At 57.5% G+C, this 14,454-nt stretch overlaps 1 protein-coding gene and 1 long non-coding RNA gene across 3 annotated transcripts in view; one reads left to right on the top strand and one right to left on the bottom strand.

The window, feature by feature from the left end:
- The first annotated feature begins 5,416 nt into the window (after positions 1-5,416).
- Positions 5,417-10,742, top strand: TMEM59L (transmembrane protein 59 like). Of its 2 annotated transcripts, XM_045585841.1 has the most exons (9): positions 5,417-5,773; positions 6,665-6,766; positions 6,924-7,080; positions 7,163-7,266; positions 8,417-8,569; positions 9,140-9,242; positions 9,464-9,641; positions 9,736-9,853; positions 10,109-10,742. In XM_045585841.1, exons 1-9 carry the CDS (start codon positions 5,603-5,605, stop codon positions 10,220-10,222), a joined length of 1,200 nt encoding a protein of 399 aa, XP_045441797.1. In that variant the 5' UTR covers positions 5,417-5,602; the 3' UTR covers positions 10,223-10,742. The 2 variants fall into 2 exon arrangements, with proteins under 2 accessions (XP_045441797.1, XP_036305768.2); XM_036449875.2 differs by lacking the exon at positions 6,665-6,766 and having other exon boundaries at positions 5,493-5,773; positions 9,524-9,641.
- The window catches only part of LOC118725817, a 19,484-nt gene continuing 13,611 nt past the window's right edge, over positions 8,582-14,454 (bottom strand). Inside the window, exon 3 of the long non-coding RNA XR_004990137.2 lies at positions 8,582-8,716. This is a non-coding gene — a long non-coding RNA (uncharacterized LOC118725817). The remainder of the gene's footprint in view (positions 8,717-14,454) is intronic.

Genomic DNA, 14,454 nt, shown 5'->3' on the forward strand with positions numbered 1-14,454 from the left:
GCACACTTCTCTGCACTCTGCTGTCAGCCTCGTGCCCCTTCAGGGTCCCCTGTGGCCCTCCGCCCTGGCCCCTCCTGTCCCCGCAATCGTCTGTGTTTCAGCCTGCACCACAGCTCCGGTCCCGTCGCCCCACCGAGTGGTCCCTGAGCCCCGCCTGCTTCCCCCTCCAGGCCCCCTTCCTCGCCAGGGGCCTGAAAGGCGCTCCCTGCTCGCCCCCACGCCGCCGGCCGCGCGCGGGTCCTATCCGTCCGGGCCCAGCGGACCCCCTCTCCCTGCATCCTGCCTCCTCCGTCCTCACGGCAGCCTCCGGCCCAGGCTCTGCTGGAGGGAAGACGCAGAAAAAGCTGGAAGCGCGGAGTCCCTGGCGCTCACTCTGGCTCTGTGGCCACCCCCCCTCGAGCGGGATGGGGCTGAGGTTCCTCAGGGGGCCTGGGGGCCTCAGGAGGGAGCTCCCGCGTGGGCAGACAGGGGGAAGGGGCCCCTGTGGGAGCGGGGACGCGGCCCTGTGCGGGTCCTGCCCGCTGGCAGAAACGATGCCCGGGAGGAGAGCGGCGAGGAGGCCCCCCAGACTCACTGACACCCCCCCCCACGGAAAAATCCGCTCAGCGGCCCCGCGGGTGGGGTGCGCCACGCAATGAGTAATCGCTCCGGCGGCCGCCGCCCGCTGACTCCAGGTAACGCCGGCTGCCGGGAGCGATGCTAGGCTGCCTTCCTATTTTTTGCGCAGGAATTCTCTGTGTTATTATTTTTGGCTATTGCTTGGGTTTCGGCCCCCCCCCCCCCTTCCAGCCCGGACGCCTCATCCCCCTCCTCTCCGCTCCTGGCCGATCGGTGCGCCCAGGATGAAAGGGTTCCTGAACCCAAGGCCAGGAAGGAGAGTTCCTGCCCGGCGGGCGGCGATTTGGGTGGAAGCCCCGCCCCCGGCCGCTTGCCTGAAAGGAGGTCTCTAGCTCTCCTTTCCCTGGGTTCCCTGAGCCTGGACCTTCCCGCAAGTCCCTAACCGGGGAAGGGGGTAAACGTGTCTGAAGGGGCTCAGCAACTTCCACCTTGTTTGCTCCAGGCTGTCCTCCACTCCTGCTACTTGGGTCTTCAACTGAGAACCCAGACTGTCAGATAATAAAATTGGGGGTTGGAGTCCTGGGGACTCTACACAACTGCCCCCCCCCCTGCCCCAATCTGGACTTTAGATGGGTTTGGGCTTTTACTGGAACCACCCAGGCCTCTGCCTCAGTTTCCCCCTTGGCACAGTGGGTGACTGCTTGGCAGCCTAAGGGTTTCTGTGGAAAGATGCAGTGCAGCAGAGGGCCCCACAATCTAAGAGCTTAGCATGGCACTGAGCACTGAGGACATGTGATTTCAGAGCAGAGGTGGTCCCCAGGCCTCAGTTTGTCACCTCTGAAAAATGGGCCCGTAATCGCACCTGCCACTGGGCGGTCCAGAGGGTGAAGGGGAGGTGGCAGCTCTTGTACGGAATTGTGTTCAGGGTATGTGCCACCCATCCCCACTCCCCTTCAAAGTTTGACTCCCTCTTTGGAAGACTTCAGGCTTCGGGAGGAAAATCTTGATATTTCCCCTCAATCTCTATTCCTCCCCAAGTCATCCCTGGGTCTTAGGAAAAAGCTCCCCCATCCACCCAGGTGCTCAGGCCAGAGACCTGGAGGCGTGCGTGACAACTCTCTCCTTAGTGCATCCCCCACGTCCCATCCATCAACAAATACTGTTGGCTCTGATTCCAAAATACATCCCCATCCTGAGATTCTGACCCCCTTCTTCCTACCACATTTGGGTCTACGCCCCACCATCTCCCTCTGGGGTGTCCCTGGTTTCCTCTGGGGTGACCTTGACCCCATACCTTCCCCATAATCTTCTGTTCCCCGTCTGCATTGCAGGCAGAGGGAGGGAACTTTTAAAAGAAGTGAAGCAGGTCTCCTCTGCCCTGCTACATTCTTCCCTCCCTCCCTTCCTCTTCTCCACCTTCCTTTCCCCTTTCCTCTCCCTCACCACGCTCCAGCCACTGCAGCCCCATTCCCCCAAACGCACCAGGCAGGGTGTTTGTACGGTTGCTGTTCCCTCTGCAGGAGTGCAGTTCCCCCAAATCTTGCCCCAGTTAGTGCTTTCTCTTCCACCAGGTCACAGGTCAAGTGCTGTTGTCTTCTTAGAAAGACCTCCCACCCCTCCCAAGCACTCTCTATCCCTTTCCGCCCTTTAAATGGTTTTTGTAACAAGCTCTTCAAACATCAGCTTTCTCTGGTGACTTATTTCCTGTAGACTGTGAGCACCTTGAGAGACATTAGGACCCTCCTATTGGGTCCAGGACAGGAGAAGAGCTCAGTGAATATTTGCAAAATAAAAAGATAGAGAATGCTCAGTCCCTTCAAGCAGCAAGAAAACTCAGTCCAAGTGTATCATGTTGCCTAGAGTCCTAGCCAGGCCTATGCCCCTGAAGTGCTGTGTGACGCAAGCCAGTAGCCACCCCTTTCTGGTCCTTACCGATAAAAGGGTATGGATCCTTTGGGTTTCTCAATCCTGTCCAACCCTGTCCTGAAGTGTGCCCTCTGCCCTTTGGATGACCTTGACCCTATACCTTTTACTTTAAGGAAAGAATTGACCTTTGGATGCACCCTTCCTTAACCTTGGTGTCCCTGGGACTTAACCCCTTCTCCCCCAGTTACACCACCTCTTCTTCCCCAGTTGCACCACCTCAAAGGAACCAGCATTGACAGAACTTCTAGCAAATATTGACCCAAGTCCTTGAAGGTGGCTGGGAATGTACTGAGGGGGGCAGATGGAGGGAGGGCCCCACATGGGCTAGGGGAGGGGTTCCTCCTTAGTCGTTCAGTCTCTGCACCTAAGGATTAGGTTGGGGGAGACCCTCCAGCCCCAGCTCCCTGCGTCATTCCAGGGCTCTGAGGCGCCCCTGGGCGGAGGCCGTGGTTACAGCACCTTTAAGGTCCCATAGAGACCCAGAGCCAGTAGGAATGAGGAGGGCACAGAGCTGTCTCTCCCTTGAGACACCATCCCCACCCCCATCCCCTGCTTAGGACTCAGCATGAGATTAGCTGCCTTTTGGTTCAGGCCAGTGTTCCCAGGAAGTGGTGACAGTGAGGTTCTGGACCTGGACTGGGGGTGGGTGGGGGTGGGGAGCAGCAGAATAAGGTTCAGGACCTGTATGCCTAAGACGTGGTGCTTTGTCATATCCACCCAGGAGGCTGAGTCTGGGGAAGTGGGGTGCCTGGGTGACAGGCACGGGTCCAGGTCAGGGCCAGTGCGCTGAGCCTGAGCTCCGACTCCTCCTGCACTCTGGGGCGCTTGCGCTGGTGGAGTCCAGGAGGCACTGACGGTTGTGGGGAGACATTGTGCCCTTTTCCCCTGCCTCCCCACTGTCAGCAATCGCTGGCGCCACGAGGCCGTGCTTTCTACCCATCCTGACCCTAACTTGGGGGTGGGGGTCAGCGGGGTCGTGGTGAGGGCGGCAAGGGACAAAGGGCGCTTGTGCGATGCCCGCTCTGACCGCAGCCGCCGCTTCCCGGACGCCGGGCTCTGCTGATTCACACCCAGCCCGGCCGCAGCGCCCCCCCCCCCCGCCTGCAGCCCCCACCGGGCCGCCCCAGGGGGTAGGAAGTGGGGGGGGGGCGAGGGGCGGCGCCGAGTCAACTTTCCCTCTTAAGCCCCGAAGGAATGTCGGCGGATTTCCTGAAATCCGACCCTGGCCGCCCGCCGGCCCTCCCGCCCCTCACCTGGGCCCGCTCCCTCGGGAACCACGGGAGGGGCGAGTGGGCTCACCTGGGGGGCCGAGGTCAAGTCCTCCTTCCGCTCCGGCCCCCCGCAGCCTCGTGGAGCTGAAAGGGGGGCGACGGCGGCAATCAAACCTTCTTGCTCCTCTCGGGAGACCTGGGCCAGCGGTCCAGCCCCTCCTGCCTCAGTTTCCCCTTCCGCAGGACTCGCATGTACTTCTTTTTTTCCGTTCGAGACGACGCCTTGTATCCCTGACGCACGTCCACCCCCGATCCTGCCGTCTTTTGCTGCTCTTGTCTCCTGGACCGACACCCCAGTCCACCCCGAGCCTCAGTTTCCCCGCCTGCACCTTGGGGAATGCTGCCAGCACCTCCTTACAGATTTATGACAGGAGAATGCCGGGGGAAGATTTTGTTTGCGGTGCTTGCAGGACGGTGATTGTGGAAGGCGTGAGCGCTCGGGGCTCTGGAGCTGACATGTGTGGGCTTGAGTCCCGGCTCTGCCGCAGGGGCCTGGGCCCGGGGTTCCCACCGGCGACGAGGGCCGCGGCCCGGGCGCGGGGCCGGCGCGCGGTAGGTTGGACGCGGGCTCCCCCCGCTCGCAAACCGCAGCCGAAGGCCCCGCCGCAGGGTCGCCGCGGCCTAGCCGGGAGGGGAGGGGGAGGGGCGCGCCAGGATCCAGATGTTCGGGGTTCACCCGGCACAGCCGCGCCTGATTAAGCCACGTGGGGGCCGGCCGGGGCCGCGGACATGAAAGCGGGGCGGCCGGCCGGGGAGAAAGCGTGCGCCATTCCAAATTTCCCTCCCGCCCCCCCCTCCACCTCCGTTCCTTCCTCCTGGGCCGGAACCTGAGGCGCCCATTGACCCGACGACCCCGCGGGGCTGCCGCCCGGTCTGCGGGGGCGGAGCTGGAAGGGGCGCGGGAGGCCTCCGGGCCTGGGCAGGCACCTGTGAGGGGCACGCTGGGGAGAAGGGGTCGTTTTTGCAGGAGACCCGGATTTGGAGGGGCACCCCCATTCCCATGCCTGGCAGAGAGGGAGCTGGGGTTGCCTGACGCTAGATTCACTGGGCTGCCATTCCTCACCTTGGGAGGGGTACGGCTTTTATGGAAACCAGAAGTGTCCGTCTGCCCTAAGTTTTCCCAAGACAATTAGAAAATGTAACAGCGCCCCCCACTTCCCTCTATGCCCCACCCCACTCAGTGCGGGGCCCAGAGGGGACACTCCCCCTCAGTCTGGGGGAGCAGGGGCCGATCCCTCAGATGTGTGGGTCAGGGCTGGGCTGGAGGAGGGTGAGGCTGGGGGAGCCCTGGACGGGCTGGGAGGGCTTCCAAAGAAGGCAAACTGCTCACAGGTTCCCGCCCCCCCCCCCCCCCGACTTGGGTGTCAAAGGAGATAAAGGCGGGGACCTTCCCAAACTTGCAACGGTCAGACGCTTCATTCCCATTCTCTAGGCTTCAGCCTCAAATCCGTCTCTCCGGACAAGCCCCTCCCATTCCAGGTTCCTCGCGGTCCTTCTGACTCGGTGGCCTGTTTTGGCCAGCTCAGACGTAGCCTCTTCCGGGAGGCCCTCCCTGATACTCTGGCAAATAGATTCATCCTCTATCTCATCTTTCCTTTTGTTCCCCTTTGGTCCCTAGCTCCGGCGGAGACCCTCTCTCCAGTGGGTACCAGGGGCCGCGATCCACCTGCCCGCATCCCTAAGGTGCAGCCGCTCCGCGGCCCCGCCCGTTCTCCGCATCCTCCGCTCCCTCCCCCCCCTTCCCAGGCTGCCTCACTCGGGTGACGTCAGCGCCTGGGACCCCGCAGCCGCCGCAACCTCCGCGCCTGCGGGAGCCGACGTCCTGCACCCCTAGAGCCGGCGCAGCCATGGCTCCGGTGGTGTTGGCGCAGCTGCTGCTCCTGCTGCTGCTGCTGCTGCTGCCTCCAGCCGCCGCGCCCGCGCCGCTCGCCCGCGACCCCTTCTCCTCGCAGCTCGGGGACACGCAGAGCTGCCAGCTGCGGTGCCAGAATCGCCACCCCAGACTGCAGCCCCCGCAGGTAACGCGCATGCGGCGCCAGCCTGAGGCCCCGCGACCTCCCGAAGCAGGAGCGGTTGGGGATGCGGGTCTCTCTGTTGGGGGCACGAGATGGGCTCCTAGGAGGGTTAGGCGGTCAGAAAGGGGGGTTGTCTCTCTGGTGGGGGAGGGGCTGGGTCTCCTGGATGGGAGCCAGCGCAGGCACCCGGGTCCCCCGAAGGGATGGGGATGTTCCTGCTTTGGGGGATGGCCTGGGGAGGGGGGGAGGGCGTCCCTGCGATGGGAGAGGGTATTGAGGTCCAATCCCTCAGATGAATGCGGGGTTGCTAGTGGGGGAGGGGTAGAGCGAACGAGGACTGAGGATCCTAATGCCACCTGGCGGCTCTGGTTAAACTCTGCTGCGCAAGGACCCTGGGGTGCCCAATCTGCACCCCCCTCAGGCCATACAGGGCTCCTCCTGCTCGCCCACCCAAGCAGCTTTCATATATTCCTCCCTAAACCCACTCAGAGCAACCAGCCCCCACTTGTACCTCCTCCCCTCCACCCCCCAAAGCTGGATCCCAATTTCCCCAGGTCTGAAGGGTGACAGAGCTTTTTCAGAGCACCTTTCTCGGGACTGAGAATCCTCCTCAACCTCCCCTCTCCTCCCTGGAGCCTTTCAGGGCCCCCGTTTCCCTCCATCTTCCCTAGTTTTCTAACCTTTCCTGAAACCAGTGTCCTCCACTGTCCACCTTCCTCCTGAAGCCCAGTTTCCTTTTTGTGTTCCTCAGAGCTAAGAGCCCCTCACTAATATTTTTAGCCTCATCCTAATGTCCCTAGATTTGAGGAAGGAAAACCAAATCTTTAAAAAAAAAAAATATATATATATATATATATATATATATATATATATATTATTAATTTTTTTTTTCAGGGACAAAGTGAGAATGATAGCGTGTCAGAAACATCGATGAGAAAGAAACATCGACCAGCTGCCTTCTGCGCACTTCCTGCTGGGGATGTGCCCACAACCAAGGTACATACATGCCCTTGACCTGAATCGAACCTGGGACCCTTCAGTCTGCAGGCCAACGCTCTATCCACTGAGCCAAACCAGTCAGGGGGGAAAACCAAATCTTACACCTCCTCCTCCTGTGCCCCATGCTGGCCTGAGCCCTGTGTCCTCTTCTCAGGAGAAACTGGAGCATAAGGACCCCTCCAAGTTCCAGAGTGAATATGGCAGGGCCGTCTCCATCAGTGCTTGTGAGCGAGGCTGCCGCCTCTTCTCCATCTGCCGGTTTGTGTCCAGGAGCTCCAAACCCAATGCCACCCGCGCTGAGTGTGAAGCAGGTGAGGGCTGGCTGGGTGGGCCAGGGTGGGGAGAAGATGGCCCGGGAAGATTGCTCCTGGTCACCCCCTCCTTCTCCTGCAGCCTGTGTGGAGGCCTACGTGAAGGAGATGGAGCAGCAGGCCTGTATGGAGGGCTGCTGGAGCCAAAACCCTGAGCTGGAGTCTGAGCTAGAGACCATGCAGAAGGTGGGCACCCTCCCACCTGCCACGCTGTACTTATACCCCCTTCTTCCTACCCAAATCCACACTCATGCCCAGAGTCTCCCAGGCTCTCTGATCCATTCTGGGCCTACTGGGTATCCTCGATCAAGCATAGCATGTCTCAAGTCTCAGTTGTCATCTGTGTCCCCCCTCCACCTCATTGCAAGAAGGAAATAATAGAAAATAGCCACCATTTATCAAGCATGTATCTTGGTCCAGATCTGACCTCAGCCTGTCCCAAATTCCTCGTGCTGCCTGGAGGTACCAGGACCAGGGACAATGTCATGCCCAAGGAGTCCAAGGTCACACCGAGCTGTGCAGAGGTGGCATCTAAAGCCAGTGCCACCAGGGCTAATAATTATTCCCTCAACTAGGTCATCTTCCGTGCCACCAGAGCGCACTTTAGCGAGCACCCACTGCATGCCAGGTGCTAATCTAAGCACTTTTCTGGTGGTGAACAGGTGCCCATTGTCATTGGGGGGGAGGGGCTCAGAACTGAGGTTCAGGGAGAAGCAACCTTCCAAGCACACCCACCCACACACTGCCCTCCCTTCCTCACCATCCTGGGGAGAAATAATAACTGCTCGCTTATTAATAACTGCTCCTTCATAGTCATGAATGAATCTAGGCCCTGCAGCCTCAGAGGAAACTGAGGCACAGGAACCAATTCATTATAGCCAGAGACCCATTGGCTGGGATCCCGCAGAAAGCCCTTCTTCCCTCATTTTCCTCCACCCACTCCAGCCTTTCACTGTTCCTAAAAGACAGAGCACTACCATTCCTTCCTATTCCGAGTTCTCTCTTGATGCCACCAAAAGAATAATGATGGTGGCAACATTTTTAGTAATAGCAGCTATTGCAGAGTAGGCTCTTGTGCTGTGCCCTTGTCTAGTTAAAATCTTGTAGGGACCCCCTGAGGGAAGAGAATCACCCCCATTCTAGGGCTCAGAGAGAGCAATCTCTTTTCCCCAGGGCACCCGGCCAATGGGAGGCAGCCGCAATGTGTTTCCCCTGCGAAGCCCTGTTGCCCCAAACCATTTAGTGAATTCCAATCCCAGTGGACTCACCCGTTTCCCTTCCCGTTGGTCAGTGCCTACCTTTGTCCCATTCTGTGCCCTCCTCTTCTCCTCGGCAGAAAAAGGCCCTGGAAGCTCCGAGCAGGGTTCTTTCGCTCCTGGGCTTGTTTTCCACCCTCTGCAGTGACCTTATCAGCTCAGCCCAGGGCTTCGTCTCCTCCACCTGGACGTACTACCTGCAGACTGACAATGGGAAGGTGGTGGTGTTCCAGGTGAGGGGCCTGGCAGGGGCCGCGCCAGATCAGGGTAAGGAGGTGGGATACAATCATTCTTGGCTCACGAGGTACAAAGTCGACAGCTGATGCTTCAGGCACAGCTGGATCCAGGAGTTCGGTGTCTCACTTTCCCACTTGCTGCTTCTTATGGTGGCTTTCTTCCCAGGCAGGCAGGTTACTCCTGATAGCAGGATGGATACTTAAGGCTCTAAATGACAACTTCTCTCTGGAGTTTTAACTAAGCAGGGCTTTACACGGATCGACCCTGGCTTGGTCATGTGACCACCTCTCAGCCAAACCCTGTGATTCCATTGGCTTGGCCTGGATCATGCTCTTCAGGAGCTGGAGGCGGGGTTCAAGACAAATTGAGGGGCTCACCAAAGCAGGGTACAACATTCCTGACATCATAGCCCCACAGAAGACTGTCCTTACTACACCCAGTGGGACTAGGTGCCCAGCTGGGCATGGGACAATGTAGGGCACATGTGGGGCACAGGGAGGTGCTTCCCAGAACTGAGGGGGTGATTTTGGAAAGACCTTCTCTGTGCTGTCTTATTCTTGGTCCAGACCCAGCCCATGGTAGAGAACCTAGTGCGTGAGAGGTCCCGTCTGCAGCGATTGGAGGTGACCTGGAGAGGGTCCCGTCCCGAGGCCGTGGAGGTACACGTAGGTAAGGTCTGAGCCTCGACCAGTGTTCCTGCCATGGGCAGCGCCACTGCCATACGGAGTCCTCCTGGCAAATCAACCCTCTAGGACTGGGATTTCTTCTCAACTCGTGGGTTTCCACGGTCTGCTTATCAGGGTCCCATAATGCATCTCCCAGGGTTTTCCTGGCCTGTTTCCTCCCAGGACTCCATGACCACCAGGTCCCGACCTCCTTTCTCCTCTCAGGGGCTGCTGTGGCCTCTAAGGGAAGGCCTAGCAGCCACTCGGGAACAACATGTCTCTCAGACCCTTTAGGCCCCTTGGACAGGATAAGGAAGCCCAAGATCCGAGTCAGGCCCAGCAGCAAGGCGAAGATGGAGTCTGATGAGCTGCAGGGCAAAGACTTCCTCAGCTGCATGTCCCGGTGGGTGGCGGGACCCTGGGGGTGGGGTTGGGGCAGGAGGGGAGGGTTCCCAGACCCCTCCAGGGTCACTGAGTATACCTGCCGCCTTGCGCAGGCGCTCGGGGCTTCCTCGCTGGCTCCTGGCCTGTTGCCTCTTCCTCTCCGTGCTGGTGATGCTGTGGCTCAGTTGTTCCCCTCTGGTGTCTGCTCCTGCCAAGCACTTCAAGTTCCAGGTGGGTGGGGCCAGTGGGTGGGCCTGGAGGAGGGGTAGGGGAGAGTGGCTCCATCCAGTTCAGGATGGGGCTACCCCCTCTGCATGGAGGCAGGACCCTTGCCTTGCTGTGTGATGTCACTCCCTTGTTAAATGGAGGGAAGACCGCCCCCTGTCCTTAGTCAGAGGGACCTGAGATCGGGGTGGAGGGGGGTGGGGGGAAGGAGCCTTGCAGAGTGGAGCTCATTAGCCTTCCCTCCCTCCTCTTCCCTTACAGCCCCTGCCCCTGGAGCAACACAGGGGCTACATGGGAGGGCCAGACTGGCCTCCGTATCCTGCCCGGTCGCGCGCCTATGCGGACAGTCCCCCACCCTACAAGACCAAGCTGTAGGTCACCCTTGAACCACGTACAACCACGGGCAGGGCAAGCTCCCTCCTCACTGCCCTGTGCCCAGGGGTCCAGGCCATGGTGGGACCCTCCTTGGGTTCCTGCACCCCAAACCCTCTCTCCCTGGTCCCATCCCATACCCCTCTGGATCCTGGGATTGCCATGCTGCCACTTGTGGGGGGCGGGGGGTGGGATCTGGCGTTTGTTCCTCTCTGGGCCCCCTTTCCCTGGCGCCTGGCCTGCTGCTTTCTGTTTTCTATTGTGTAGCTTCATGAGTATTGAACCCAAGTTCTGTGTCGCCTTCCTCCTCTCTCCCCTGGAGAGGGTGCATTTCTGAAGCCTCCGAGGAAGCATTTGTCCTGTGCTAGGGCTCCTCCTCCTTTTCCCCGCCTCACCTCTGAGACCCAGCCCCGTGGAGGAGGCCCTCTCCGGGGAGCTGTGGACAGCTCCGTGCTGGGAGGGTGGGTGACTAAGGTTGGAGTTGCAGCATGGGGGTCAGGAGGAATAAACCGTGTACATAAAAGATGTCTTGAACCACGCTTGCTTCTGTTTGTCTTGGAAGAGTGGCCGGAGCATCGCCGTGACCTCTGCCCATCAGGCCTTTCTGAGATGGGGGAAGCCCCGGGAACTCCCTGTGGCTCGTGTGCCCCTAGAGGTCGATTCACTTGGGCTTTCTGCCTTCTGCTAGAGTCAGCCTTGGTGGTGGTGATGGTGGTGGGGGGGTGGGGGTGGGGGTGATAGGACCAACAGGAGCTGGGAAGAAGGAGGAGTGAGAAGTTGGTGTTTCTTTTCGCATGTCCTTCCCTTCCTCACCCACCTCCACCCAGTGAGCCTTCAGCCTAGGCGTGGTGACAGCTCCCCACTGCTGCTTGTCCTGCACACTGCACCACCTGGGTCAGTACCTAGCCTTGCCCACACCTTTGCCAAGAACCCTTTCATGACAGCGCTCCTGGATCGATCTCCCATTCCCGGTGTCTCCTGCTGCCGCTGGGACCCTGCCTGATACCCTGAGCACCAGGATTCAACCTACAGGCAGTCAGGCCCCCCGGTGTCATTCTGGGCCCGAACTGTGGTTTCAGGGCCGCCCCTGGGCACGTTGCCAGGAAATGAGCCCTGGACAGAGATAAGAAGTGGAAGTGGGCCAGCCCTGCCCGGTAGAACTTTCTGTGATGACAAAAACGTTCCGCCTGCACCACCCTCAGCCACATGGTATTACACAGCCCTTGCAGTATAGCTAGGTGACTGAAGAAATGCATTTTTCATTTCTTCAGTTGGAGTTGATATATATTTAAGGTTTTTCCTCTATTTTTTTTTTTTGTGGTGGTAAAATATATAACTCACATAGTTAACCAGTATTGAAGCATACAAATCAGTGGGATTAGACTCATCCACAGTGTTGTGCAAACATCCCTCTGTCAATTGAAATGGCTACCAGAACTGCTTAGCCCAGCTGGGAGGGCCCCTGGTGGTCGTTTCCCCTACATCTTCACCCTGTCCTCTTCATCCCAATGGCCCCTGATTCTGACCTATCTTCACTCCACCTTATTCCAAGGACCTGTCCCCTTGCTTCCAGCCCACATGCTTCTCCATCACCATGGAAACCACCGGAGGTCCAAGCTATCCCTCCTCTCTGAGCTCCATGCTTCCCCTCTAGCCACCTTCCAGCTCCAGGCAGCAGCCGGGGAGCTGTCAGTATTATACAAATCCAAACCCAGGCATCACCTCTTTTCTGAATTTACTGCTGCCATGAGGAGCCCAAACATGTACCAACATGAACCCCCCCCCCCACACACACACACACGATCTGGCTCCATTAACATTAACCATTTCTGGCCCTGGCCTGGTAGCTAGCTCAGTTAGTGTTGTCCCGATACACCAAGGTTGCAGATTCGATCTCCCAGCTGGGCACAGACAAGAAGCAACCAATGAATGCATAAATAAGTGGAACAACAAATGGATGTCTTCTTCCCTCCTCCTCCTCCTCCTCCTCCTTCTCCTCTTAACCCACCTCCTCCCCCTCCTCTTTCTTTTCCTCCACCTCCTCCTCCTCCTTCTTTTTTCTTTTTCTCCTTCCCCCTCTTCTTCTCTCTTAAATAAAGAAATAAATTAAAAAAAAAACACACCCACTAACCACTTCTACAGAGACTCTGCCTGCCTCTCATTATGCTCCAGCCTACTATGTTCCTTCCAACACCAAGGCCTTTGCACATGCATTTCCTTCTTCCAGGAATACCCTTGCAGCCCGGCTCTGCCCAAATTCTTAACTAAATATGCTCCTCGGCAGAAGACATCCCAGCCGTCCCAGACTGGGCTAAGCATTCCCTGTTATACCCATGTTTAGTTCCCTGTCAGTCTCCCTGAGCTTAACATAGTAATTGTTAAACAATTAGTAATTATTAAATAATTAATAATTGCTTATTTCAGCATTGGTACAGCATCATTTTACAAGCTCCATGAAGACATCTTCCCTGGGTCTCCTAGAGGATGGCGCATGGAGCAGGGGATCAGTATGTGTGCTTGGGTTTCTCCTTGTTTCCATCTCAGACCCCAGCAGTAGCCTCACCCGATCAAGTCCATCCCCTATGCAGGTCAGACCATGTCCCTCCCCTACTGACACCCATGTCTTCCTCTCGCTCCCAGACACCACCTAGTTCCCTCTTAAGGGCTTTTAATACTTGCCAACCTGGCAGGCACCTCTCCTGTTGTGTCCCTCCCACCTTTTAGTCTACCGACAAAATGGGCTGTCCTCATTGTTTCTTGCAGTAACATCAATGGTCCAGCCCCTGCTCATTCCACTGAATGGAATCATGGACTTGGTAGGAATTTACCTGATACCTGTCACCCTCTTTTTCCTTCTCATAGGACTCTGGTTTGCTTTGACCAAACCTATGTGGCTCAGGGGAAGTTGAGCAGCGTGACCCAAGCCTCCTCTGTTATTGGTGGGACTTCTTGGGGAGAGTGACATGCCCTGTTGCCTGGGGTTGCTGAGCTGGGAGGATATGTCTGGAGCTACCCAGGGTATATGTCACCAAATGACAGAGCCTTCCAGACAGATGGAGAGAGACTGTCTTCATGACATTGCTGGAAGTCCTGGATCAAGCTGTACCTGAATCCCACACTGCCTCTTGATTTTTGGTTTATGTCAGTTTCCATTGAGCTTCTTGGAACTCAAAAGTTGTAACTGATCTCTATCTTTTTTTCTCTCTTCTCTCTCTCTTGAGATTGTGTTTTGTTTGCTTCTGTGTGTCTAGTGTATTCATTCTTTTCTTTTCTTTTTTAAGTTTTAAAACCTCATCTGAGATATGTTTATTGATTTTTAGAGAGAAGAAAGGAGAAAGAGAGAGAGAGATCTATTTGTTACCTCCCATATGCACCCTGATGGAGGATCAGACCTGCAACCTAGGTATGTGCCCTTGACCAGGAATTGAACCCATGACCATTTGTTGTGCCAGCTGATGCTCTAACCACTGAACACAGACCAGGGCTCTAGCGTATTAAATCTCAAAGCTCTGGTGACTAGCCCAAGGCTGGGCCAAGAGTGAATGCTTGGTAGATGTGGAATTCATAAGGCTAAGCGGTGAGGGTAGAAACCATGAGAACTGTGGATGTGTGGAAAGGAGAGACGAGGCCCTTCGAGGAAGGTGATACGTGATGGCTGCCTGGAAGAGGTGGCAGCTAACGCGGGCTTTGAGGATGGATAGCATGTGGGGAGAAGGGAGATGTGTCCCAAGTGCATGAGTGTGTGTTGGAGGTGTGTGTGTGTGTTCCAAGAAAAGCAACACCTGCTCACATCACCTACCCTTCACTGGGAGTGGGGGCTTTGGGCCCCTTTGGGGTTACAGGAGAGCAAGGGCCTTTGCTCCCACCTGGGGCTCCTTCCAGGGGTGGGGCCAGCAGAGGTGACCGTGGGAGGAGCCTGACTCACCACAGCTCTCTCAGCCTCAGGGTTCTCTTCTGTTCTCCCTGTTCTTCCGGGCATCTTGGCCCTTCCTCCACCTTCCTGCTGCACCCAATGCAGACCTGGTGGGGGGTGGGTGGCGGGTGGTGGCTGGCATCATGGCAGTAGTGCTCATAGTACAGGGTTGTCATGGCAACCGGCTGTCCTGTTTTCCTGGAGACAGGCCTGAGTTCTGGGCCCTGGGAGGTAATCTGCTGAGGAAGGATGGGGACTCATATCTTTACCTTCTGTGTATAGTAGGAGGTGCAGGCTAGGCCCCCCTGGGGGATACACAAGT

Source organism: Pipistrellus kuhlii, unplaced genomic scaffold (assembly GCF_014108245.1).
Source record: "Pipistrellus kuhlii isolate mPipKuh1 unplaced genomic scaffold, mPipKuh1.p scaffold_m20_p_21, whole genome shotgun sequence".
In the NCBI taxonomy this organism is placed as follows: domain Eukaryota; kingdom Metazoa; phylum Chordata; class Mammalia; order Chiroptera; family Vespertilionidae; genus Pipistrellus; species Pipistrellus kuhlii.

What these genes read in the sequence shown, in the direction of transcription:
- TMEM59L (XM_045585841.1), top strand. Translation starts at nt 5,603, where the DNA reads ATGGCTCCGGTGGTGTTGGCGCAGCTGCTGCTCCTGCTGCTGCTGCTG. An exon ending in CCGCGCTGAGTGTGAAGCAG is followed by an intron (nt 7,081 to 7,162) that starts GTGAGGGCTGGC and finishes CTTCTCCTGCAG; the next exon opens with CCTGTGTGGAGGCCTACGTG. An exon ending in GGCCGTGGAGGTACACGTAG is followed by an intron (nt 9,243 to 9,463) that starts GTAAGGTCTGAG and finishes TTCTCCTCTCAG; the next exon opens with GGGCTGCTGTGGCCTCTAAG.